At 53.6% G+C, this 26,781-nt stretch overlaps 2 protein-coding genes across 2 annotated transcripts in view; one reads left to right on the top strand and one right to left on the bottom strand.

Annotated features, from left to right (window-relative positions):
• Window positions 1-9,012, top strand: part of Hadha (hydroxyacyl-CoA dehydrogenase trifunctional multienzyme complex subunit alpha) — a 38,042-nt gene extending 29,030 nt beyond the window's left edge. The window contains exons 13-20 of the mRNA XM_090337337.1: window positions 423-594; window positions 4,009-4,095; window positions 5,581-5,721; window positions 6,003-6,071; window positions 6,892-7,087; window positions 7,714-7,828; window positions 8,270-8,415; window positions 8,505-9,012. Of these exons, the coding sequence (XP_090193463.1) occupies window positions 423-594; window positions 4,009-4,095; window positions 5,581-5,721; window positions 6,003-6,071; window positions 6,892-7,087; window positions 7,714-7,828; window positions 8,270-8,415; window positions 8,505-8,650 (1,072 nt within the window). The 3' untranslated portion in view covers window positions 8,651-9,012. The remainder of the gene's footprint in view (window positions 1-422; window positions 595-4,008; window positions 4,096-5,580; window positions 5,722-6,002; window positions 6,072-6,891; window positions 7,088-7,713; window positions 7,829-8,269; window positions 8,416-8,504) is intronic.
• A 1,690-nt stretch (window positions 9,013-10,702) lies between these two features.
• On the bottom strand, window positions 10,703-22,510 carry Garem2 (GRB2 associated regulator of MAPK1 subtype 2). The gene is made up of 6 exons (XM_090336200.1): window positions 22,399-22,510; window positions 19,452-19,592; window positions 15,022-15,152; window positions 13,400-14,449; window positions 12,556-12,725; window positions 10,703-12,166 (listed from the first exon to the last, which is right to left on the bottom strand). Exons 1-6 carry the CDS (start codon window positions 22,508-22,510, stop codon window positions 11,179-11,181), a joined length of 2,592 nt encoding a protein of 863 aa, XP_090192326.1. The 3' UTR covers window positions 10,703-11,178.
• Between the last annotated feature and the right edge of the window lie 4,271 nt (window positions 22,511-26,781).

Consider the following 26,781-nt stretch of genomic DNA (forward strand, 5'->3'; position numbering starts at 1 on the left):
CCACTTGAGCCATGATTGCAGTCTAGCATTTTTGTTGGTTTAGTGGGAATGGATTCTCAGATCTCAGCCTCCTGAGTAGCTAGAATTACATACATGAGTCACTGGTACCCAACTGCATTTTTGTTTGCCATTCTCATCCTTGAGTTCTTGATTCCTGTTGAAAAATCGAACTGCTTTATGAGGTATACAGTTTATGTCTAAGTTGAACATTACAGGTCATTATGTAGTAGAAAGCATGTTTGGGGATTGACCTGTCTTTGAATATTTAACTGGCTGTTTGACCATACTCCTTTGAAGCTTCTAGGAATAACTCAGCCCCCTCAAAATGTGGGTAGTTGAACATTTCCCACACAGATGACACACATCGCAGCTGTCTGACCCAGGGACAATCTCCCTTCTGACCAAGGTTGTGTTTCTTCCAGATTGAATGACAAAGTGAAGAAGAAAGCTCTCACATCATTTGAAAGGGATTCCATCTTCAGCAACCTGATTGGGCAGCTCGATTATGAGGGTTTTGAAAAGGCTGACATGGTGATTGAAGCTGTTTTTGAAGACCTTAGTGTTAAGCACAAAGTGCTAAAGGAAGTAGAATCGGTAAGTAAGGGGCTGCTGTGTGTAAATCCTGTAATCCCAGCACCTGACAAATGGAGGTCAAGGAAGGAAGAATGTAAGTTCTAGGCTAGATTGGGTCACATAACAAGACTGAGCCTCAAAAAGGAAAGAAAGAGGCTATTCATTTTAGATATGAGTTTTATGTGAGTTTGTACACACTGTATATGCTAGAAAGACTAAATCTATATCCTAAGGGAAGAAAACTAAGTAGCTTACAGTTGAATAAACAGAATGTGGGTAGAAAATGGTCCATAGGAAACAGTACTGACTTGGCAGCATGCTGGTGCCTGCAGCAGTATGCAGAAGTGAAGCAGGACATGCTACTAAGAAGCTAAAGGTAGCTCCACAGGGATTTAGAAACGAACGCAGCTCCATTGGCAAAAGATTCTGGTGGGGAGACATATATCCAAACTCTTTCTGTTTTTTTTGTTCATACTCAAGTTTGAACTTAGGGCTTCATGCTTATGTGGCTTGCTTGATTTCCTGGCACTCTACCACTTCAGCCACATCTCTAAGCCATACTTTTTGCTGATTATTTTGGTTATAACAGTCTCAAGGACTTTTCTACCTTAGCTAACTTTGAACTTTCAGGTCTCAGCTTCTGAACAGTTAGGACTGTAGGTATGAGCCACCATTACACAGCATCAAAATCCTTAGGCAAGGGGCCGGGAGTTTGGCCTAGTGGTAGAGTGCTTGCCTAGCATACCGATTCCTCGGTACCCCACATACATAGCAAAAAGCTGGAAGTGGTGCTGAGGCTCAAGTGGTAGAGCTCTAGCCTTGAGAAAGTCCAAGGACAGTGCGCAGGTCCTGAGCTCAAGCCCAGGACTGGCAAAAAAAAAAAAAAGAAAATCCTTAGGCAAGCCAGATGCCAATGTCTCACATCTGTAATCCTAGCTACTCAAAGGGTAAGATCGGAGGATCTTGGTTCAAAGCCAGCCCAAGGGGCTGGGAGCATTGCTTAGTGGTAGAGTGCTTACCTAGCATACATGAAGACCTGGGTTCGATTCCTTGGTGCCGCATACACAGAAGTGGTGCTGTGACTCAAGTGGTAGCTCTCTAGCCTTGAGAAAGCCTAAGGACAATGTTCAGGCACTGAGTTCAAGCCCAAGGACTTGGTGGGCGGCGGGAGGGGGGGAGCCATCCTAAGCAAGAAAGTCTATAAGACTCTTCTCTCCAAAAAACCAGAAGTGGAGCTGTGGCTCAAGTGGTAGGGGGCTAGTTTAGGCAAAAAAGCCAAGGATAGCACCCAGACTCTTGAGTCCCAGCACCAAAAACAACAACCACCACCCCTTTAGGCAAAGTGTGATGCTAAATTGAACCATGGGAGAAAATTCCTAAGAGCTTATTAGTGTCCCAGCTGTGCTAAATGACACTTCAACTCGGAGATTTAGAAGGTGTTCGTTGGGCTTAGTGCACAGCTAAACCAGGCATAAGCAGATTCTCCTCAGGCAGTATGAAGCTAAGAGTACTTACTGGCTACAGCATGGTATCTGCCTTTGCAAAGGGAATTTGGGCATTCCGGAATTAGGAAACCAATAGTTATGGAAAATCTCTACTTCCAGTTTTTTGGTGGTTAATTGAAGGTAATAGGCTCATGGACTCCTGCCCAAGCTGTCAGGGTCTTAGCCTCCTAAATAGCTACAATTATGGGTATGAGCCATGGGCACCCAGCCACAGCTTGTCTTTTAATATAGGGTGTCACTTCAGACCACAATCATCTCATGTCTGCACCTGTCTAGCTAGGATTATAAAACGACCTGGAACTTGCTGTGTAGCTTGAGCTAACCTCAAACCCTCAATTCGTCTGCCTGTGCTTCCAGGCCCAGCTCATATTCCACTTTAGTTGTTGTTGTTTTCCTTTTTTTTGTCTGTTATGGAGCTTAGACTCTTGGCCTGGGCGCTGTCCCTGAGTTCTTCAGCTCAAGTTTACCGCCCTAACCCCAGGCCTGGGCATTGTCCTTGTGCTCTTCAGCTCAAGGCTACCACCCTATCTCTTTGTGCCATAGAGCCACTTCCGCTTTTCTAGTGGTTAATTGGAGATAAGAGTCTCATGGTCTTTAGTGACCCAGCTGGCTTTGAACTATGATCCCCAGATCTCAGCCTCCTGAGTAGCTAGGATTACAGGCGTGAGCCACCACACCCAGCTTCATATTGACTTTTGATGAATTAAACTCATGAGGTTTTACCAGGCCAGGGCTTGGATATCAAGGGCCTGTGTGCTTGTATAATCTCAAGCCTTCTCCTACCTTTAATGCCATCGTAACTGACCTTCTTCCACACTTAGCCTTTAAGTGTATTATATGCATTTTCAATCTTGATTTTCATCTCTGATGTTTAATTCTGCCTGCCCCAGACTTGTATTTCAGCCAGGCATCTGAATAAGATATGAATATATTGGGATCACAGACTTTAGGTTATTAATAGTCTGCATTAATAGTCTATAGACTGATGAAAACTAATAGTAACATCTGTGCAGTCTAGATATCAATATTATGATCTACTATCTTTTTTTTTTTTTTTTGATTGATCATGGGACTTGAACTCTGGGCCTGGGCGTTGTCCCTGAGCTCTTCAACTCAAGGCTCTCCCCCTACCCCTTGAGCCACAGTGCCACTTTTGGTTTTCTAGTGATTAATTGGAGAAAAGAGTTTCACTTTCTTTAGTGACCGGGCTAGCTTTGAACCTCAATCCTCAGATCTCTGTCTCCTGAGTAGCTAGAATTACAGATGTGAGCCACCTCGCCCGGCTATTATCTCTTATCTTTCATTCACACTGTATAGAAGGAAATAAAAGTGTTAAAGCCTATTCTTTTAAAGGTGAGGAATGAGGCTAAGGGGTGCCATTAGCTATCAGACTTGAGAGCATACCCGAACTAGAAGGCTCCCATTCTGGATTTTGAAATGAATAAACCTCATTCACCTCCATCCTTTCAGCTTTTTTTTTTTTTTTTTGCCAGTCCTGGGCTTGAGCTCAGGCCCTGAGCACTGTCCTTGGATTTTTTTTTTCCTTTTTCTCAAGGCTGGAGCTCTTCTACTTGAGCCTCAGCACCACTTCCGGCTTTTTCTAAGTACGTGGTACCAAGGAATCGAACCCAGGTCTTCCTGCATGCTAGGCAAGCACTCTACCACTAGGCCAAACTCCCGGCCCATCCTTTCAGCTTTTTAAGACATTGTACTTAACCTAGTGCTGAGATACAGTGTCCAGGTCAGGATTAGGTACATTATGGTAGGCCAGAACTAGGGGAAGGCTTAACTGGTGTGAATACCAAGTCAACACATTCCCCAGCATAGAAGCCTTTGTGTGACTTTCCTGGTGGATGAGTGATAACAGCTGTGTGAGCGGTGCGGGGGGGCAGGTTCCTCATGACACACAGTTAATGCTCTTCCCCTGCAGGTGGTTCCCGATCACTCTATCTTTGCCAGCAACACATCTGCTCTCCCGATCAGTCAAATCGCTGCTGTCAGCAAAAGACCAGAGAAGGTAATAGGGGCACTGATTGAGTCTCACTGGCGAAGGCTTGGAGCATAGAGTAGAAAAAGGTCCTGCAGAGTTGTGAAGCACCAGACACAGAAAACGTCATAGCCTACAGATGAGGGAATAAGTAGACTCCAACTAAAACTGATGTCAGTATGGTGGTTTGCAACCCCATTAGATGTTATTTTTCAAGCTTAGACTATATGACCTGGCTTAATCTACAATTAGACATTAAAGGTAAGCCCAAAAGCAAGCAAGGGCCGTACCACAGAATCCCTTCAGCTAAGGAGAGACTAGTGCTGTCTAGAATGGGTAAGGCTCCAACTTCAGGTGTGAAAATGGAGATCCGGGGTGTCAAACCTATGGTTCACTTAGACCTGCCACCTAGAATGAGAAAGGGCTGGGTACAGTGAGTATGTGGAGTGCTGCCTGCTGAGTCACCTTGGCTCAACCAGAGTACTTGGGGAAAAGTGCAATGATTCAAAGAGAAAGAAACCTTGCATCTCTGGAGAATACCAGATCCAGCCAAAGACAGGCAGGAAATTCAATAGGCAGCTGAAAATGCTAACAGTTCTGTATACCTGAACTCAAGATAATGAAGGGCGCCAAGTGAGGGGCAGTTTAGGAAGGCAGGAAAGGGTCAGGGAGAGGTGGCAGGCAGTCATCAGACTCGAGGAAAGACAATCTGGCCTGTCCACTGCTCTGTACACAGTTGCTCCGTGCCTTCCTCCTCTCTGCACTGTGCAGCCTGAGCCTCGGACCATCCTGCAGAGCTTTCTCACCTGCTCATCTTAGATCGTTCCTATGAAAATAAAGCCATAGGGGCCCAAGGAGGAGGAGGACCAAAGGTCTCCATGCATTCCCAGAACACAGGACTCTCAGTGCTCTGACTGAGGAAGCCCTAGCTGTCCAGGTTGAGTAGTTGGATTTGGCACAACTTTAAAAGGAATCTGTGCATCTTATTGTGCATAAGCTATAGGGTCAGACTCAGACTTTAAGTATTTCAAACCTAAGTAAAAGTACAGGATGGGGGCTGCGGCCAGTGTGGGTTGACTGATGTGAGTAGTACACGGGTAGGCCTGCCATCCCCCGGTGCCGATCCTGGTGGATTTCCACGTGGTGATGGGCCAGCCTAACAGCCCAGCATATTAATGAATCATGCCTAGCCCTTCTCCCCTCTCTCAGCTTAAGCCATCGGCTTAGGCATGGCTGGGAGCAGAACCTGATTCCTTCTTCTCTGATAACTCTACTTGGCCCATTCGCTGTGACTTTGGCATTGACTACTGGTGGGATCAGAGGTCCTGAGAAGCAAGTAGAAAAGATGGATTCAGTGAGCTCACCCCAAACGTACTGACCTTGGCAGGGTGCTGGGCTGAGCAGCTGCCTCCGCATCCCACCGCTTTCTCACCATTTTTCCCCCAGCATAAAGAGCAAGGTACTAGGCTCCCCTGTCAGCCTTTGTGACTGTTGGCATTGGGCTCTCCTTGCCAGGTGATTGGCATGCACTACTTCTCTCCTGTGGACAAGATGCAGCTGCTGGAAATCATCACAACAGACAAAACCTCCAAGGATACGACTGCTTCCGCCGTGGCCGTTGGTCTCAAGCAAGGGAAAGTCATCATTGTGGTTAAGGTAAGGAGCCACAACAGCAACAGATTTTGAGAAGTTCCAAAGACTCCTTGACCTTCTAGGTTTGTCTCTGAACTGTTCTGAGGTAAGTAGAGTGGCTTCTGGGAGTGTCCAGTGTTGTCTCCAGTGGGAACAGTGTTGATCGCTGCATGAAGGTAGGTGTGCTACATGTCTGGGATGGGACAGGCATGACTGTGAGGCCGTGCTGGGCCGGACTGGCCTGGGATGGCTTCTTCTCCTTAGCTTTGAAATGACGTCTGGGCTCACCTTCTCTCTCTTGGCAGGATGGACCTGGCTTCTACACCACCAGGTGTCTTGCACCCATGATGTCTGAAGTCATACGAATCCTGCAGGTGGGTATTCCCCCAGTCCTGTGCCCCATCTACTGAAGGTGCCAAGATGAGGAGATGTTCCCTCCCTTCCAGGAAGACCCTGGGTGCCTCCTCCTGCATAGGAATAGGGCTAAGGCTGCCCTCACTGGGCAGAATATTGCTCTGCCCTCTAGCTCCTCATCCCTACAGGCCGGCAGGCTGGCCCCTCTTGCCTGAGAACTTTTCTGTTTTTTTTTTTTGGCCAGTCCTGGGCTTGAACTCAGGGCCTGAGCACTGTCCTTAGGCTTTCTCAAGGCTAGAGCTCTGCCACTTGAGCCACAACACCACTTCCGGCTTTTCCTATGTATGTGGTAATGAGAAGTGGAACCCAGGTCTTCGGGTGGACTAGGCAGACACCCTACAACTATGCCAAACTCCCGGCCCTTGCCTGAGACCTTCTAGAACAGATCCCAGCTGGTGTGACTGGTGCTGCATCTGCTTCTACCTAACCATACATAGCCTCCGGTCACCCCAGCCGTCCAAGTCATTCCTGGCAGGAAGGGAAGGGCGTCCTGACACCCTGCAGCCCTGTCCCCAGCAGCGCTAATGTCCTGCCAGCCACAGCATCTCCTCACTGGTGAGATTCAGAGTTGCAAACAATGAGGAAACAATTGGTCCACCTTGAAACCTCCTGAAAGCCTCATAGAGAGGTTTCAAACTTTCCACTACGCTTCCCTGAAACAGGGCAGCTCATGGGCCTAGCTGTGGGGCTAAATCTGGAACAGGCAATATCTGGGGACCCTTCTGTGGGGGGAGTCTGAAATGGCCTTGCCCTGAGGTCCTTGCTTCACTTCCTGTTTAGGAAGGAGTTGACCCTAAGAAGCTGGATTCCCTGACCACAGGCTTCGGCTTTCCTGTGGGTGCTGCCACCCTAGCAGACGAAGTGGGTGTGGATGTGGCACAACACGTGGCTGAAGACTTAGGCAAAGCCTTTGGGGAGCGGTTTGGAGGTGGAAATGTAGAACTACTGAAACAGATGGTGGCCAAAGGCTTCCTGGGTGAGTAGCCTCAGAAGACGGGACCAAGCTCCATTCATTACAGCACCGAGCCACTTCCTGAGGCCAGGATTAGGGAAGTTTCCTGAGTCCACAGCCTTAGTCCTAGGGAGTTCCAAGGATTTTAGCCAGACAGAGAGGCGCATGCCTGTAATCCTGGCATTCCAAAGCCAACGAAACCCGGACCCAAAACAAAAGGATGTCACAAGAGCCTCCTCTTAAGCCAAGCCTATAGATTATGGCCAAAGGCAGAATTCTGGGCTTGTGGGCTCTGCCACCATCAGGCGTAAATGATGTCAGATGGGCAGGCATGTCCATCCTGCCCACAGCCTGAAGCTACAAGAGCCAATTCTGCATCCCGGCTTTACCATGGCATCTGGCCGCTTGTCGGGAGAACTGGAAGCAGAGAATTGGCTTTTTCTCACAGAGGAGAGACCTGGTGTTGCCTGTCTTGACGGTAAGTCCAGACACACCGCCTCCAGCATTCTCTGCGAGCTCTGTGATGAGGGAGCACCTCATCACAGGTGCATGAGCTCAGGGGTCAGCATAGCCCGGGGCCTCAGAGCAGCCCACAGACAGGAGTTGTTGCTGAGAAAAGGAGTGATGCCAACTCTTCTTGCTTCTCCTAGGTCGCAAGTCTGGGAAGGGCTTTTACATCTATCAGGAGGGCTCAAAGAACAAGAGTTTGAATTCTGACATGGATAATATTTTTGCAAATCTGAAACTGCCTGCTAAGCCTGAAGTGTAAGTCAATTTGAGCAACTCAAACTCCCTCACCCTCTTCTAGAAGCGGCACAGGGCTGTGTGTGTCTAAAACCCCTGTGTGAGCCCTCAGTCCTGCAGGCATCTAGGTGAGCAGTTGGCGCCTGGGACAGGCCTGCATGTGAACCCCCAGAGAACGGCTAGAAGGGTGGATTATCCTAGTCCTTCACACTTCCAGCTTTTTATTCCCAATGTGAGCTCTTAGCCATGGTTAATGTCAAAATACTAGCAATCTTCTCTGTGCCAAGCCCTTTTATGGGTGCCGGATTTCATGTCCCTTAAGATGAGTAATGTCCTCTTGTCCCAAGGGGCCTCCCAGGCTGTGTCTTCTCTACAGAGTGAGGGACTCCTCATGCACTTTCCCTCTGCACCCAGCTCTGCATCCCTCCCCTCTTCCCGCTAAGCTCCCCTTCCTGTTGGTAGCTCCTCTGATGAAGACATCCAGTACCGTGTGGTGACAAGGTTCGTGAATGAGGCAGTCCTGTGCCTGCAGGAAGAGATTTTGGCCACACCTGCAGAGGGTGACATTGGAGCCGTCTTTGGGCTAGGCTTCCCGCCTTGTCTCGGAGGTTGGTCTGGGGTCTACGGGTGAAGTGAGCTTGTGCTATGCTGGCACTCCCGTGGCCGTCTCCCTCAGCCGTGTTCTGTCTCTGTCCAGGGCCCTTCCGCTTCGTGGATCTGTATGGTGCTCAGAAGGTAGTAGACCGGCTCCGGAAGTACGAAGCTGTCTATGGCAGTCAGTTCACCCCATGCCAGCTGCTCCTTGACCACGCTAGCAGCTCTAGCAAGAAGTTCTACCAGTGACCGCCCTCCCTGCCATGCGCTCCATCCATGCACTAACTGCCGCAGAACTGCTTCTCCCATCGTGCTGTCTACAAGTATCAGGAAGCAGAAGAAGACCAGCTCCTGCCTGGGCTCCTAAACTAAGTGCCTTCCACTCAGGCCTCATCTCTCTCCTGGGGAAGTATGACTGCATTAGTTTATACTGCATATTGAAGCGTGGAAACCCCTGAGCTCCTTTTATAAACCTCAAGGCCCAAGGCAGCAGCTAAGCCCACTAGAACCATCTTTGCTTCCTCTTCCTCCCAGGAGGCCAGCGGTGGCAGAGAAGGCAAGGGCATTCTGTAGCCAGCCAAACAGGATAACAATAAAAAAACTGCACAATCAGCCTGCTGCATAGTCCCTTTTTTTCTCATTGAAGCCCCTCCTTTGGGACAAAACACTGTGCCTTTGGGGTAGGAATGTGTTAGGAAAGTTCTAGGCAGCAACCAAACAGAATGAGTGGGATGCCAGAAAGGGGGCTGTTATGTGCCCGTGGCAGCACTGCACATGCATGTGTTGGGCAGGTGGCCCTGAGAGCAACAGCAATTCAGAGCCATGGAACTAAAATACTTCTCCCCAAAGACAGCCCTCACTGTACCCCAGTACCCAGTTCTCTTCTTGGCCACATGAAATGATGCCTATGCCTGTCAGCTTCTCCATATGCTTGTGAGAATGTCGGGGTTAAACAGAAGGATAACGTTTCTCTTCACACTCAAATCTCGCACCTCTTGGTTGCCCCAGAGTGTGGGAGATAAAAGAACCTGCAAGAGGGCAGAGAAGCGGGAGGAGCAGCACAAGGCCTGGGAGCATGACCCCTGTGTGTCAGTACCCAGTACACAGTACCCAGTCCAATAAAGCCCCTGGACTCCTAAGTGGGCCCACAGTCACAAGTGTGTGGAATCCTGATACAAGTGACACCATACTGCATGGTAACCTCAGCAATTTCCGGTGCCCCGGCCTCTGCCCCCCTGTGGGACTGGCAGGGGGAAAGCCAGAGCTTAGCTCTGGCTCTGCTGTACACTGCCAGGTCTTCAACCAAGTCATCTCTGAGATGGAATTTTCAGATGCCCAAGAAAGACACCAAGGCCCTGACCAGGTGGCTACATGTGAGGCCTCAAGGCTATCTGCCATGCAGGGTGCAGGTTGGTGGCACTGAGGTTTCATTGCCAGGTAGGCATGAGTTGACATTTTAGTGGGAGGTAAAGGGGAGGGGCTAGTGAAAGGCTGAAGGCTGGACACATGCGTGGGTCATGAGGACACACCATCTGGAATCCTCTCCTGCCTAGAGCATACACACTACCCTCCAAAAGAATGCAACTGACACCTGGAAGTTCATTCGCTATTCTTCAACAGTCTAGCATTTATTTCCCTAGTCCTTGAAGGACAAAACCAAACATCACAGAATCAGTGTCCTACTCTACCCTCTCCCTCAGAGCCCAGGCAGTCTATAGGGGCCCAACATGCCTTAGTGAAATAAATAGCTAAGTAGACCAGGTGAGGCCAAAGAAAGGCTTCACTCAATGGGCTCTGATGCTGCTGGGCCTGAGACGTGATGGGATTCTGGTTGGGGGAGGGGGCTTATCCATAACGACCATAGTTCTGGGTGCCACGCAGGTCACCATGCTTGAGAATGAAGTGTGTGAACAAATGCAGGACTACTCCAAGGAGGAAAGGAAGGTTTTCCCAAGCCACACTCCTTCCTTAGCTGAACCCATCCTCTTGTTCCAGTGACAGAAACCAAGAAGCCTACCACATGTCCATCAGCAAGTACTGGCGGGGTGGTGGGGGACGCTCCGCAGCCTGCGCCTGACTTCACCCTCTCTGGTCTGCCTGTCTCTGGAGACTGTCTCACTGGGTAGGTCAGATGACCAGGTGTGGTGAGGCTGGAACAGAAACTAGGGAGCACCTACCTCTCTAACGCTGTAGCTCTACAGCAGAACTGAGTCTCCTCTCACTACCCTCAATCCAGAGCCTGGAGGTGGAGCCTCTCTGTGTGGCACACACAGGCTTATGGTCAACTCTCGGGTGCTCAGGGCCAGGCACTTAATCATAGGGGAGAAGAGGGAGGAAGGGCACCTCACCAACCCAGAAACTGCACCCTTGACCCCAGGGCAGCTGCAGGCCAAAAGCCTTCAGAGCAAGAGAGGGTATGTGCATACGTCACAGGCCCATCTCTAACCTGAACCTACAGGGCTGAAAAGTATGCTATGTCCCTGAAGGTCTGCAGCAGGACAAAGGGTAGTATTTTGCCACCCCAAAGGCCACCTGTTGACCCCCACACTTCACCACGCTATCTCACCAAACCAGGTACACAGCCATGCCCCCTCTCCAGGTATTTACCACAGCATGCCAACCCTGCAGGGTCCACCCCTGAGAAGTGGATTCCCCACCATGTCTTGGGCCTCAGCAGTCTCTTTGCGGGCAGGACCTGCTTCACCTCTGGAGTGCTGGCCCTGGGGCCTGAGCCAGCCCCGTAGCTGTGCCAATAGGGTAGCTGTGGGCTGGGTGGCTCAGATCTTGGGTCGCCAGCCTTTGATGAACTGCATGATCTTCTTGACCTGCAGCTTAGTGAGGCGGAAGTCATCAGCCAGGATGTCCTCACTGAGCTGCACAAAGATGCTCCCATCGATCCGCTCCCGGGCAAAGAAGCTCACCACATCCTCTGAGAGCCCAATGAAGCGCAGGCTCCGAGAGACTTCTTCCAGGGAAAGTGCGGACAGGTCAGCAGGGGGCTGCCATGAGCCATCCCTGCCTCCAGAGGCTGCTCCTTCCCGAGGACTGGCAGGAGGCCCTTGGGAGAGAAAGACTCGGGCCCCTCCTGCCTCAGACCCCTGCAGGGTGGCTGGTGACAGTGGAGTAGGAACCTGCCTCAGCACCAAGCCTTCCGGCTCAAGGACTTTAGGGGGACCAAGAGGTGAAAGACGGGGTCCAGGAACCCCCACAGCTCTGGGCTCCTGACAGCAAAGCAGCTCTGGCTCAGAACTGGCCTGTCGCAGCTCAAAGGGATCCAAGGGCTCCAGTGCCCGTTCCTGCCACTCAGAGGAAGATGGGGATGAGGGCGGAGCAGCTGAGAAGATCTGGCCCTGGGAGGCAGGCCCTGGGGAATGTGCAGGGCTGGAGGTAGCCAGGGTGCCAGAGGTCGGGGTGGGCCCAGAAGGGGTTGTTGAAGGGCCGGATGGGTAGGTGGGCCCAGAGAAGGGATTGAGAGCACTAAAGGGAACAAAGCGTTTCTGGGGGTGGGAAGTCTTGAATAGTGGCGGGCAGCCATGGTAGGTCTTGACTGTAGTGTCAGCCCCTAAGAAGGAGGCCCCCCGACTGCTCAGGGGCTCTGTGAGGGCACGGGAGGCTTGGCTGGGCTGCGTGGTTGTGGAGGGCAGAGGTCCTGTAGGCGGGCGGCTAGGGGCATCTGCGGCCTTGCAGTCTCCCCAAGTGCAGGGGTAACAGTAGAGAGAGTAGGCATCAGGTGATGGGGAGCCGCTGCCACTGTGGGAACCCGCCCTGTGGGTACAGACAGGATGGGTAAGGTTGAGACAGGGAAGACAGGCCCATGCTCACAGAGCAGTACCCCAAGGCAGTGCTGGCCAGACCAGGGGTCTGGGACCCCCTCAGGTGGCCCTGTTCTTTCTTCCCTCACCCCCAACCCAGGTCATGAAAAACAAGAAGGGAAATAAACTATGTTACATTAAGTAAAAACCAGACATGAGGAGCTTGCTCTCCTGCAGCTAAGTTCCAGCATGGAGAGAAGCAGAGATGGAGGGAAGCCATCATCCCTTAGCAGCAGAGGCAGGAAGGGGTAATGCAGGCTGGGCTCTGTGGGGCCCAAAACCCTCCCTGTCTTAGTTCCCCAGTGCCTCTGAGGCCAGCCCAAATCTCAAGGAGAAACTTACCCATCCTGGAGGCCGGAGGAGTAGTAGGAGAGGCTGGAGCTGGGTGAGTGGACAGGCTGTATCTTCGGAAAGCGGGGTGGCACTGGGGGACTGCCAGAGAGCCTGCCACCACCACTGCCACCCCGGGGAGGCACCGGGGGTGCGTTGAGCATGCGGCATTCCTCCTTCACCTGCAGGTAGAGGGCCATGACTCCAGCACCCCCGTCGTGTCTGTGACTGACCAGCCCACTCTGTTGGAGACTGTGCTGCCTGCCACCTCAACTGTCAACCCATTGCCCTGCTGGAACACACACATCTCCTAGATGTAAATAAACCAAAAACTATCTGGAAAGCTGATATCCTCTCAAAGAAAAGGAGAAACACATGTGACAGGACAAAGGTCAAGAAAAGGACCTGCCGTCACTGGTCAAGTACCCAAGAGTGGGTAACTGGAGCACAGGCAGGTGTTATGATGGATGGGCAGGACACAACCTGTGCGCAAATACACAACCTGTGCGCAAATACACTGGGCAACTGTTGAACGCTTCTCCTCATTGCAGGGCTTCTCTGGGCCCCTATTCTAAAGCAGAGGAGTGACAGCCGGGAACGTCCTGTTTCCCTGAACACTCCATGGGACTTCTGTAGACTTCCCCCAAGTTCCTGGAGGCTGGGCCTCTTAGCATCTCTGTTCCCACAGCACCCATGCCATGGCCCCCAGTATTCCTGCAAACGCTCTGCACGTTTCTACCCTTTCTCCTCCCTGCTACCTTAACGTTTCTGCCTCTCAGGGCCGTGGGTTTTTTTTGAGCCCCCTAAAAACTGAACCGCTTCCCTGGAGGAGTGGGCCCCGGACGCGCCCACTTACTGCCTCGGATTTGGGGGGCACAGGCGGCGGAGGCGCTTCAGAGTCTCGACGCGGGAGCCCCGTGCCCCCGAAGGAGATGAGGTCGGGTTCTGGCGGCGGCCGGCCGCGGCCCTCGGTGGCAAGGCTCTCGGGTGCCTGGTGCGCCCAGAGCTCCTCATAGGGAATCTCCACGGGCGGCGCAGGGGGCTGGGGCGCCCCGGCCCAGTCGGGGCTCACGTACTCCTGGTCGCTGTCGCTGGCGGGCGCCGGCAGGACCAGCCCGAGCGCGCCGGGCGCGCGGGCGAGAGCGGGGGTGCGCAGCGCGGGCAGGCAGAGGCGCGCACGGCGCGGGCTGGCGCACTCGTCGGCGAGCTCGGCGGGCGCCTCGCGCACGGCCGTGGAGTACTCATCGGGGTCGAAGCGCTCGCGACAGTAGGAGGCGCTGTCGCGCACCAGGCGCTCGACGCGCGGGTCCCCGGCCAGCAGCCCCTGAGGGAGCGCGAAGCGCGGCGTGTCGGTGAGCAGCAGGAAATGCAGCGGCGCGGGGCCCTCGCGGCGCAGCGCCAGCCCCAGCACCACGGTCTTGGAGATGATGCTGACCAGCTTGTAGCAGTGGCCCTCGCGCACCGGGTGCAGGTCGTAGGGATTGCGCGGCGGCCGGCTGGGCACCAGCACGTTCACCGGCAGCCGCACGCGCTCGATGATGGCGCGCACCGTGTGTTCACCCTCCTGCATCTGCAGCTCCAGAGGGCTGCGCGTGCTGAAGCGGCCCTGGCACTGGAAGGGCAGGCTCAGGCTCTCGTTGGTGCGATGGTTCATGCAGATGAGGCAGGGCATCTTGCCTTTGATGGGCCTGGCGCTGCCGCCTGCAGCGCCGGCCGCCCCGGGGCCTCCCATCCCGGCCAGCGGCCCCGCGCGGCCCAGCTTGCGCAGCAGCGTGGTGAAGCGCGAGCGCTCCTTGGTGGTCTTGGCACACAAGATCTCGGCCTGGCCCATGAGCGTGAGCTCGTCGCCCGCGTGCAGCGTGAAGTTGTACACCTCGCTGTCCTCGCTGAACTCGCCCGATACCACCTGGGGATCCCAAAGACCCAGCGAGGCATTAAGCAGAGTCCCAAGGAAAGCCACACACCTGTCCCCCAGGATCAGCCAGGACAAATGAGCAGTCCTCGAGGGCAGCAAACTTGGGCCTGGTAAAGGCCCCATCTCTGCAGCCTTAAATAGCTACTCCGGGTTACTTCATTCAATCACTCCTACTGTACATATATGCAGGTACTTGGAAAGCATTCAGTAAGCAGCAAATTCTATTACATTGTCTTCACTACTGGAGTGTTACTAACGGTCCACTCATTCAAGGCTACTTGGAGGAGAAATGGATAAGAAAAGGGACAGCAAGGAGCTCTCTGAACACATAAGGATGATCACAGCCACCCTCACCCTGCCCTGATTCCCACCCGCAAGGTATGTGGAGGAAATGTGAATGAGACGGCAAAGGCTGCTTCTTTCCCAGAGTGTCTTACACCCTTGTTCGCTGGGACTGGTCTAACTGTCCCAAAGGCCCTCAAAGACAGGGCAACACATTTCAGAGTCACCCCCTGAGGTGGGGCCAATGTGAGGACACACTGTGCCTGGCACAGAGGACTGACCTTGACACTGAAGGTGATGGCTTCCATCACAAAGATGCGGTCAGGGAAGACACTGGCCACCTCCTCCACGCTGCTGAAGTATCTCACAGGCTCCCGTACATCCCGGGCCTGCTCCAGGAGCTTGAACTTCCCTGCACAGGACAGGGGCTGTGGGTGGGTTTTCCTGCAGGGGGCCTGCTCTGCATCCCAGGAGCTCCTGTGACCCATATTTGTGGCTACCCTCACTTTTGCCACTATCTCTGGATCCTAGGTGGTTAGGTGTGAACTCTCACAGGTGACAAGGGGCTGGTCATCTGGCTCAAGCCTCAGGGAGGAGGAAAGCAACTGGAGTCCATTTTCTGGGTGTGCAGAGAGGGTACCTGCCTGCCTCTAAACACCCAACCGCAGACCAGCCCCAAACATTTGGCCATGTAGCTGGCCTTTGCATGGCATGAGGGAGCTGACTTGGTCCCAGCCCAACCTCTGGATAAGATTTGTAAACCACCAACAGCTATCTGTGCACAAAGGGGCCATGTTGCATAATGTGTGTGACCTCAGCAAAGTTCCCCCTTCTTTGGCACTACAGGTCCTCCTTTAACAGGGCTGGGATAGATATGCCTTACCTGGCTCTGGCCTTCTTGGCATCCTTGGGTTGCAGGTCCACACAGATGCTCTGTGCAGATCAGGGCCCAGCCCCAAGCCTTGGAGGCTCAGGGAGAGCCATTCCCACCCAGCTGTGAACACAGACCCCGAGTAGCCAACATCCAATCCCACTTTGCTTCTGATCTGAGCCCACAAAGCCTCCTGCCTTAGAGGAGCTGACCTAACCTGCAGCTGCCCATTTTGCCAAGTCAGCAAGTGCTCAGTAGACACAGACTTGAAGCTGACAGACAGGAAGCTGACATGGCATCTGAACTCTCACCTCACTGGCCACCCACTGTGCCCACCCACATGAGTGCAAAGCAGGCTGCCTCCACAGTGGCCTCCTTCTAGGCTTTGTGTTGTAGAAGAGCCTGGAACTGGTGAAGGAAACAACAGATGGAGAGAAGGCAGGTGACATTCAAAGTTTGCTTCATCACAGTTCACTTGGGTACTCCAAAAACATCCATGCAATGAATGCACTGTCAAGCACTAACCAGTTGCATAAACAAGTCTACATGCCAGGAAAGCCAGGCACAGTGGGTGAGACCTTGAGTACCAGTGAGAGCAACACACATTCAGGCAGACAAGGCAAAAGAGCTAGAGGACCTATAGGTTAGGAGAAACCTGCTGAGCAGACTGTGTGTGCATCATTGAATACTTTAGGATGAAAAGACACTTTAGAGAATGTGTGTGCCACTCAAAGAAGCTCAAAGAAATGGCACAGCAATGATCTGGACACAAAGTAGATGGCCTGTCCAAGACTATGCAGGACTAAAGGACAGAAAAAGGAGCAGACTGCTGTGCAGACTTAGAAAGACTACAAATGGCATGCTAAGATGTGGGGATTTTTTTTTTCTTTAAGAAATAAAATCCGGGACGGGAGTTTGGCCTAGTGGCTGAGTGCTTACCTAGCATGCATGAAGACCCGGGTTTGATTCCTCGGTACCATATACATAGGAAAAGCCAGAAGTGGTGTTGAGGCTCAAGTGGTAGAGCTCTAGCCTTGAGAAAGTCCAAGGACAGTGCTCAGGCCCTGAGCTCTAGCCCAGGACTGGCAAAAAAAAAAAAAAAAAAAAAAAAAAGAAAACCCTTGGGCCCGGCACAGTGACTCATAACTGTAATCCTAGCTACTCAGGAGGCTGAGATCTGAGGATCAAGGTTCAAAGCCAGGCCAGGCACAAAAGAACCTGAGATTTTTATCTCCAATTAACCTCTAGAAAACAGGAAGTGGGGCCTGGCTCAAAGGTAGGGTGGTAGCCTTGAGCTGAAGAGCTCAGGGACAGTGCCCAGACCAAGTTCAAGCCCCATGACCCACAAAAAAGAAGAAGGAGGAGGAGGAGTAGAAGGAGGAGGAGGAGGAGGAGGAGGAGGAGGAGGAGGAGGAGGAGGAGGAGGAAGAGGAGGAGAAGGGAAAGAAAGAAAGAAAAAAATGAAACCCTTGGGACTGGGAGTTTGGCCTAGTGGTAGAGTGCTTGCCTAGCATGCATAAAGACCTGGGTTTGACTCATTGGTACCACATACATAAAAAAAGCCAGGAGTGGTGCTGTGGCTCAAGTGGTAGAGCTCTAGCCTTGAGAAAGCCCAAGGACAGTGTCCAGGTCCTGAGTTCACGCCCCAGGACTGGCAAAAAAAAAAAAAAAGAAAGAAAGAAAACCTTGGCTGGGAGTTTGGCCTAGTGGTGGAGTGCTTGCCTAGCATGCTGGAAGACCTGGGACTGGCAAAACAAAACAAAAAAAGAAATGAAACCCTTGCCAGGTATTCTAGTATGTGCCTGTAATCTCAGCTACTGAGGAGGTAGAGGCAGGAATTGGTGAGTCCAAGCTATACCAGCCTGGGCAATAAGCAGCGGACTCTATCTGAAAAACAAGATAAAAACAAAAGAACTGGAGGCATGGTTGAAGTAGGAAAGTGCTTATTTAAAGTGCAAATCCCTGAGTTCAATCTCTAGCACTGCCAAGAGAAGGAGGGCACTTGGAGGAAAAGGTTTGGGGGAAGGGGTACTGCCAGGTGACAGTGAACGGCCATGCACACAGACACACCCACACACACATGCCATGCCTGCAGCCAGGAAGGGAAATGTCCTCGGCCGCTGTGGGGCAGTGTAGAGCCAAGTTGGGGCTGGAGCAGGGGAGGCGGAGATGTGGCTGGGAAGATCGATGTAACCATGGCAGCCAGCACTGCCCCTTTAGCCTCCTGGAGCTGGTCATAGCGGGGAGGAAGGAAGGGAAACTCCAGGGAGCCATGCTCTGGCCCCAGGAAGCCTTCCCCGCCCAGCAGCTTTCTCAGAGCCCCCAGGGCTCTGGAGACTGCGCCCCCACTTCCCCTTGCCCTCATGCTCATCCTCCTGTCCAGAATGAGCACCTTGGGCACTGCAGCAAATGGGTCCCCCCTCTCCCCAGGCCTGACCCACAGCACCCCTCAGGGGCAGGGTACTCCCCAGCATGCTTAAGGCCCCGACAGTACTCAGCCCCGGAGAATAAAACAACTGAAAAAAAATATTTTTAACTGGTGGGAACATGGGCTTTAGAAGTTGGACAGTCCTGGCTGAATCCCAGCCCTGCACCAACTAGCTGAGTTTGCCTCTGCAAATTATGTCATCTCTGGGCTTCGATTTCCCTTAGTTCAAGGCCATGGCTGGGAAAGCGGGCACACTTGGGGAAGATGACAGGCCCCTTGCCCACCCCACACCAGGGGCTGGGACTACCTTACAGGACTAACCTCCCAGGCTCTGAGTGGTGAGGCTGACCGCAGCCTGGAGACAAGGGTCACTGTGCAGCGCCCCCACTCCTCCCACATCCCCTCCCCCACTGGCCTTGGGTCTGCAAGTGGCTGGCCACTGCACCCCAAGCGGCATTATTAATTCATCGGGAGAGAGGCTCTGCAGGGAGCTGCACTCACAGCCTCCTTGTTAACTGGTGACAGGACCCTCCCCGCCCCCATGGAGAGCCACTCCCACTATCCAGCTGTTGCCCCACAGCCCCCTGTATACACAATGCCCACTGAGGGCACCAAAAGAGAGGAAGGGAAGAGGGGTGTCTGGACTCATACAAGGTTTCCTAGGGGACTATTATGCCTTGGTTTCCCAGAGTTTTAAGTGCACAGTTGAAATGGTCACCCCAGTCCCAGCAATGAGTCACACTTCTGCAAATGATGTCTATCACCAAATGCATAAGAATGTGTGTGTGTGTGTGTGTGTGTGTGTGTCCTAAGAAAATCTGGAGCCTCTCCCCTAAACCAATGCCAGACTAGGAAATTCCTAGTCAGATCAAGTTCTGAATCCCTGCAGGCCCAGGACAGAACCCCAGGTCAGGAAGCCCTGCCTCTACCTCTAACTTTTATGGGGGGTGGGCCCTGAGTTCATTTTCTACTCAAAGCTGGCAGTGAGCCACACCTCTACTTCCTGTTTCTGCTACTAGAAAGTCTCCTGGAACTGTCTGCCCAAGCTGACTGTGAGCCCAAATCCTCAGATCTCAACCTCCTGAGTAGCGGGGCATGAGCCACCGGTGCCTAGGAAGGTGGTAAGACCTCACTTACTCATTACTTTAAAATACTTTTAAAAAATAAGGTGGGAACCAAAGGTCTACAAACTTGAGGGCCTCCTCTCTAGAAACCCAAGGTTGCACAGAACAGTATGAAAACCCCTGGGCACCACCTCTAACCATGGCGCTGTGGGCACCCTGCTAGCCACATCCTCGCTCCCTCTCCCCATTGTTCATCCTCAGTGCTCCCTGCATACCCTCTACCTGCAGGCGCAGCCCAACTCTATCCCCCCCCAAGGCTTTATGCCATCTGGCCCTGGCTGGACACACCTGGGTACTGCAGGGGAATGTCAATCTTGGGCCCGATCACATAGTGGCCCTCCTCCAGGGCATGAGCTGTCACCGTTGTCCACTGGCGGCAGGAGTGGATGAGCAGCACATCTCGCTCACTGACGCCCTCAGCGTACTCCCCTGAGTGGGAAGAGGGCAGAGGAGGAGGGAAAGGAAAAGGAGAGGTTAGATAGGGTACAAAGTACAGACTGAGTGACCTCTTCACCAAGACCCCGCCTAGGGACAGCTTCCCATGATCTCTGTTCAGGTCAGCAATACCCAAGGGACAGGCATGCTGCCAGCTGTGGCCTTTTGGGCCCTGAATCCAGCTCAAGCATCTCAGAGCCCTGACTCCCAAAGGAGCCTCAGCAACCAGCACAGCCAAGACCCTCATTCATCATCCATGAGAGCGCTGCTGTCTCAGCCTAGGCTCAGGCTGCAGATTCCCAAGAGATAAGCCCAACTAGCCTCTGCCCTCCAGGCATCCTGAGTCCCTGGGGAGATGGGAGAAAGTCTGGGGGGGTGGGCTAGGGTTGGAAGAGGGTGAGAGACACTTTCATCCTGACAAGACCAGGAGAATTTCCACCTCCCTCTATGTCAGTGACCAGACCATGCAAGGAGAGCCTTACTGGGGCAGAGAGAAGAAAGCATATTTTGTGGGTCCAAGCTGTGAGAGTTCCCTAGAGAGATGAGTGGGTTACGCAGGCCAGCAAGCTGATCACTGGCTCTGTCACATGCGGCTTTTCCTCTCTGCTCACTGCCACTGTGAGTCTTGTACATTCAGAAACCTCAAAGGACAGGAGAGGAGTCTCCAGACACCCCATAAAGCCCATTTCAGCAAAGCTGCTTCTTGGGCCTCCAGAGCATAGGGACCGTGATTGGGGGATCGAGGGGTGCTGGGTTGGAAGGCAGCAGGGGGTGGGGGGGACGCGGGGGGAAGCCTGGTCTGGAGAAAGCTGCAGTGGGGCAGAGGTGCTGGAGGCTCCAAGCCCAGCAACCGTTTCCAGGGGAGCAGGCGCGGCAGCCCAGCTTCCAGGAGGCTGTGGGCGTCTCCTGGCTGCAGCTGGTGGACCGGGTGGGGGTTGGGGATGCCCACTTCCCAGCCCCCTCACATGCAACTTACTACATTTCTGCCAGCTGACCAAATGGGGAATGGTTGGCTCTGCCTGGGGCTAGGGCTTCATAAAATGTATGCAAGAGGTGTATGGGGGGAGGGGGGGATAGGCAGAATTCAATTCCTGCAGGGAGGGCCTGTGTGTGTGTGTGTGTGTGTGTGTGTGTGTGTGTGTGTAGGAAGGATGTTGCCTAAACCTTCTCATCCTCGCCTCACTTTTAGGGGGGGAACCAGTGGTGGGCTTGAGCTCAGGGTCTGAGCACTGTCCTTGGACTTTCTCAAGACTAGAGCTCTACCACTTGAACCACAGCACCACTTCTGGCTTTTTTTCTATGTATGTGGTACTCGAGGAATCGCACCCCCTTCTTTGTGCATGCTAGGCAAGCACTCTACCACTAGGCCAAACTTGCCGCCCCTCCTCACTTTCTGAGACAGAAGAAGGTGTCCTCAACTCTGCCATCTCTTTCTAGAACTTGCCTAAGCCCCATCCACATTTCCACAGGAACACAGTGCAAAGCTATGCGGGATGCACTAACAGCTGTGTGCACCACCAACAATTTAGCAGGGGCTTGCCATCCACACACAAGTCCCACGGGGGAAGCCATCCAAGTGCGCAGGGCCCAGGATCCTTTAGACACAAATGTCACCACACCTTCACACTCCCAAAGTGACGAAAGACACATTCAGCTAAGCTGTCACTCCATTGTTCCTCTGTTCATCATTCATTCATTTATTCAGTGGATCCGTCCGTATAATCTTTGTGAGACAAGAGTACTTTGCTCAAAGACAGCCAGCGTACTACAACAAAAAAGGCACCATTATAATGGCCAGCAGAGGACGAGACAGAGGTGCCAAAGGTGTCAGGGAACGACAAAGGAGACCCAGGCCGGACAGAGGAACTCAGAAATGACCCTCAAGAGTCGGGGTGGCCAAGAAGGTGCGTGAGAAGAGGGCCGGAGAGCAGGTCCTTGGGTTCTCTAGGGCCTTTTGGCCCACACGGACAGACTCGGGGTCACTGTGCAGTGACCACCCGAAGGGCGCAGCTTGGGCTGCAGGCACTGCTGCCCGATGCCCTGCCCGGGGATGCTCCGGGATTCGGGGCAGCGGCGCAGGGCAGAGCCCCATTAGCATTCAGGGAAGCGAGCGTGCCAACGCGGGCCAAACCCTATTCTTCTCACACACAAAACCCCCGGCCGGGCTGCCAGCCCCGATCCCGCCCCTCCCCCACCCCGCCCCCGCGGTCCCCCGCTCCACGCAGCCGCCGGGCGCCCCGTTCCGGCCTCCAGGAACGGTCCCATCGGCGGCGGCGGGGCACAGGGGCCCCCGGGGAAGCAGGGCGCGAGGCGGGGGAGGGCCGGGGGTCCCGGGGGAGACGCCGAGCCTCTCCCCAAGGTCGCCCCCCGGAGGCTGCTGCTCCCGGGACGCGAACGAGGGCCGTGGACTCGTCCCAAAGGAGGCGAGGAGCGGCGGAGGCCGGCGGTGCGGGAGGACGTCGGAGCGAGGCCGAGACAAAGGGGCGCGGCCGGCGGGGGGCTGGTGGAGAGGGGGAAAGGGGGCGCCCCGACGGGGCGGCCGCCGAGGCTCGGCCCGCCCTCCAGGTCCCAAGGGGGCTGGAAAACTCAATGCTGGGCCCCAGCCCGTCTCTGCCCCGGCGCCCTTCTGTACCTAGGAGGGGTCCCGGGGGTCCCGGGGGTCCCGGGGAGGCGCGCCAGGAGCCGCTGGAGGGAGGGCGAGGAGGGCGCCCTCCCCGTCCGCGCACGGTCCCGCCACCTCCTGCCGGCGGAGCCCTCGGGGTTCCCCAATCCTCCCCCGTTCCACGAGTCACCCCAGTACCTGGCCCGAGGCAGGCGAGCGTGGGTAGGCGGCAGCGGCTGACGATGAGGTCGAGCGGGAAGGCGCCCATGCTCCAGCGCAGGCCGGCCAGCCCGGCCGCCAGCTTCTCCATGGCATGGAGCCCCGACGGCCAGTCCCGCGCGGCCGGGGCTCCGCGCCCGCCGCCACCTCCAGGGGCCGGAGCCGGGGCGGCGGGCGTCACGTGGCCGGCCTCCCGCGGGGCGCCGGGCTGCGCCCGCCCCCGGCCCCGCCCCGCGCGCCCCCGCCCGCGCCGCGCCGAGCGCCAGGTGACCGCGGGCGGGGAGCGGGCGCGGAGGGAGGGAGACGCCGCCCCCGAGCGGGCGAGCGAGCGAGCGAGCGACCTCCGCCTCCTCTGCCCCGCCAAGTGTGCCTGGACTCCCGGTCACGGCCCGGGCGCGGCCTCGCGTCGGGCAGCTGCGGTCCCAGCGGCGGCAGCGGCTCAGGTGTCCGGCCTGGCACAGCCGAGCCTCCGCGATGAACCCAGGTCTCTGCTGAGCAGACGGGCGAGGGGTGGGCACAGGGCGGGCAGGGGGCCGTCAGGACCGGGGGTGCCTACAAATCCCACCGCCCCTCCGCCCCGCCTGGGGAGCGCTCCCCGAGTTCCCGGCGCCCCCTTACCCGAAGTGCGCCCGTCGATGGCTCCACTGTATCAGCGAGGAAACTGAGGCTCGGTCGGCGGTGGCGGCCGGTCTCCGGGGGCTGCAGGCCTTTCCGTCGGCTCTCTTTCCTCGGCCTTCCATCCCCCTCGGCTCCGGCCCGGCGCCCCCCCCTGGGAAGCCCGGGCTAGGAGCTGCGGCGGCTCTGCACCCGGCCCGGCCCGCGCTCGGCCGTCGGTGTGTCTGCGGCGCCCTCTGCAGGCGGCGGGGCTGGCGCGGGCCTGGCGCGGGTCGGTTCTCCGAAGGCCCCGCTGAGCCCGGCCCCAGCCTCGGCGCGGGGCGCTGGCCCCCCCCCCCCAACACTCACACACAACTTTCTTTTCTGAGGTTCTTGCCATCTGTAGCTAGTAATTCCGACAAATGAATAGAATGGATGCGGATTCTTAGGGGTATTTGGGGTCACTTGTTTGACGGCCGTTTGTCCCAGGAAGAACTGAGATTCCAAGAGCGCAAGAGCTTTGCCCCCACGTCACCCAGCTTCCCTGGCTGTCTGGAGCCCGTGCTCACCCAACCCGGACCACCTGCTGCCAGCCCAGTGACTTGTGGGAGCAGGAGGGGATGGATCCACTCCCTGGGAGTAAAGAGGATGGAGAGACAGACATGGCAGCAGGGACAAAGAAACCAGCGAAGGTGAAAGTGTAGTTATCTAAGAAGGGAATGGAAAGAGGGTAAAGCAGGTGAATGAAAAGGATTTTGCCTGAGGATGATTATATGTATTTCCTACCCTAGGCGTTTGCTTGCTTGCTTGCTTTATTTCTCTTTCTTTTGCCAGTTCTGGGGCTTGAATTCAGGGTCTGGGCACTGTCCTGGGACTTTCTCAAGGCTAGCACTCTACCACTTGAGCCACAGCATCATTTCTGGCTTTTTCTGTGTATGTGGTACCAAAGAATCGAACCCAGGGCTTCATGAATGCTGGGCAAGCCCTGTACAGCTAGGCCATACTCACAGCCGCGGCCCATGGAGTTTCTTTTGAGTAACATGGCCATATGTTATCAAAATAGAGACCTTTAATTTAGTTTGCTTGTCAGTACTCAACACAGGGTCTTGCTTTCTTGGCTGGCAATTTACAACTTGAACCATGCCTTTCCAGCCCTGCTTTTTGGAGATGAAGTCTCTGACTTTTCTGCCTTGACTGGCCTACAAATTGGCTGCCCTCTCCACATCTCAGCCTCCAGAGTAGTTAGGATTACAAAGTGTGAGGCATCTGTGCCTGACCCAAATGACATTTTTGAAACTGAAAAAGGTGCTCACCACCTCCATGCTGGGCCAGAACAGTAGGTATAACCCAGCCTAGACAGCGGGTGTAACAGGATGAATCTTGTAGTCCCTTTGTCTCTGAACCCTGGATGCAACACCGCACTTGTGGTCAGTGTCCTCAGCACTGAACCCCAACTCCTGCTTACCTGTATCTCCACCAAAGCATTCCCAGATATTTTTCATTTCAACAGCCACACTTGGGTTCCATCTCCAGCTGAAGACATCACTGTTTTCCTGGTCTCTAGCTCAGATCTTCTCCCTAACCTGTCTCAAATCCAGGCAACTGTGTTCTGGAGCCCTTGTCTTCAAAGCTGCTTTCCCAGCCTGCTAGTGGCTTCTCCTTCCACCTGCTCTCCTCCAGGCGACCCTTTCTGCTTTATTACACCCTGTACCCTTGCTGGGTTAGGAGCCAGATGAGAAACACCAAAGTGGACCACTTAACTAGATGGTCCTCACTGTTGTCGAACATTCCAGAGCCTCTTAAGGACTTAACAGTTGGAGATTCCCCAGGGCCTTGATACAAGGACCAGACAGCCTTTGATTTACTGGTGGTACTGGAGCCTGATGGGAAGGAAGTCAGCATCAATCCGAGTCAGGAACCCTTCCATTCACTGAGACTTCTGGGAGACAGCTGGGCAAGAAGGAGGATCTGGAAGACACTATGAGGCAGGAAGTTGCTGGCAGAAATGCCAGAGTGGGCAGGCAGGTGTGGTAATAAGAGAGCCAGGGAGCTTGATGGTGATTAGCTGAGCCTGGGCTTGCCCCTCCAGGAAGTTCTGTGGATGGTTAGGCAGGGTTGAAGGCCAATGGAGCAGCTGGACCACTGGCACCTAGGCCACTGCTCTGCTATGTGCTCTGACAGGGATGTAACCACAAGGACAATGTGGTCCTCTACTGGTTGGAGAGAACACAAGAAAAAAAACAGTGATCTGGAGGCCTGGAAGATGGGTCACATAGGGCAGAGGTGGCTGAGCTGCCTGTGTGTGACACACAGTGGTCACTGGAGCAAGGCACAGCAAAAGATGTGAGCAGGCTCAAGTTACATGTAAACACCACTCCACCCAGCTAGAGGACACGTGGTCATCTCTACCAGCTAGCTACGTGGGTCTCCTTCCCCAAGAAATAAGGAAGTAGCATGTATTACTTTAGGAATTTCCCTGCTCATCCCATCCTCTGATAAGCTACTGAGTTGTTCTTTCTTGTTGTTTTTTTGACCAGTTCTGGGGCTTGAACTCAAGGCCTGAGCACTGTCCTTGGGCTTTTCCAAAGCTAGTGTTCTACTACTGGAGCCACAGCACCACTTCTGGCTCGCTTGCTTGCTTTCTTTCTTTTCTTTCTTTCTTTTCTTTCTTTCTTTCTTTCTTTCTTTCTTTCTTTCTTTCTTTCTTTTTCTTTCTTTCTTTCTTTCTTTTCTTTCTTTCTTTCTTTCTTTCTTTCTTTCTTTCTTTCTTTCTTTCTTTCTTTCTTTCTTTCTTTCTTTCTTTTCTTCTTTCTTGCCAGTCCTGGGCTTGAGCTCAGGGCCTGAGCACTGTCATTGGACTTTCTCAAGGCTAGAGCTCTACCACTTGAGTACCATTTCCAGCTTTTCTTTTTCTATGTATGTGGTATCGAGGAATTGAACCAGGGTCTTCCGTGTATGGTAGGCAAGCACTCTACCACTAGGCCAAACTCTTGACCCCACTTCTGGCTTTTTCTGTGTATATGATATGGGGAATCGAACCCAAGGCTTCATGCATGCTAGACAAGCACTCTACCACTAGGCCACGCTCCTGGCCCTGATTTTTGAGTGCCAGTTTTATATCCTGCTATATTTCAGAAAGTGTCTAACTAATATAGAAGTGTTTTTTATAGAGTGTGTGGAGTCTATAAAGGATCATATTGTCTGCAAATTGGAAAAAATTGACTTCTTCTTTCCTTATTTATTCAGTACCTTTTTTCCTATGTTACTGCTCTGGCTATGAATTCAATAAGGAGAGTGAACATTCTTGCCTTGTACCTGACTTTAGGGGAAATAATTTCACTTTTCCCCCAATTTACTATGATGTTGTCTACAGGTTTGTCATAAATATCCCTTGGTAAGTTCAGATACATTTCTTCTGTTCCTCAGTTCTTCAGAGCTTTCCTCATAAAAAGGTGCTTACTTCTGTTAAAGACTTTTTCTTCATTGAGATGGTCATGAATGTTTTTCTCCTTGGTCCAATTTCTGTAATATTACATTTTGTTGATTTATGTACTTGAACCCATACTTGCATTCCTAGGGTAAAACCAACTTGATCTTAGTATCTTTTGAATGTGTTGTTTGCAATAATTTCATTGAAAATTTTTTGCATCACTGTTCATCAGTGAGGATAGTCAGTGATTCCTTTGTTGTTGCACTCCTGTCTCATTTTGGAATGAGTGTTCTTGCTTCACAGAATGATTTTGACAGTGTTCAGAAGAGAACCTGAGG

This window comes from Megascapheus bottae, chromosome 7 (assembly GCF_031878675.1).
Source record: "Megascapheus bottae isolate mThoBot1 chromosome 7, mThoBot2.hap1, whole genome shotgun sequence".
Taxonomy (NCBI): Eukaryota; Metazoa; Chordata; class Mammalia; order Rodentia; family Geomyidae; genus Megascapheus; species Megascapheus bottae.

Excerpts from the sequence above, each read along its gene's own strand:
- Garem2 (XM_090336200.1), bottom strand. The coding sequence starts at position 22,510 with ATGGAGAAGCTGGCGGCCGGGCTGGCCGGCCTGCGCTGGAGCATGGGC. Across the intron at positions 15,153-19,451 it reads CATTCCCCTGCAGTACCCAG|GGAAGTTCAAGCTCCTGGAG; the intron begins GTGTGTCCAGCC and ends TGTCCTGTGCAG. Across the intron at positions 12,726-13,399 it reads TGCCCCCCAAATCCGAGGCA|GTGAAGGAGGAATGCCGCAT; the intron begins GTAAGTGGGCGC and ends CTCTACCTGCAG.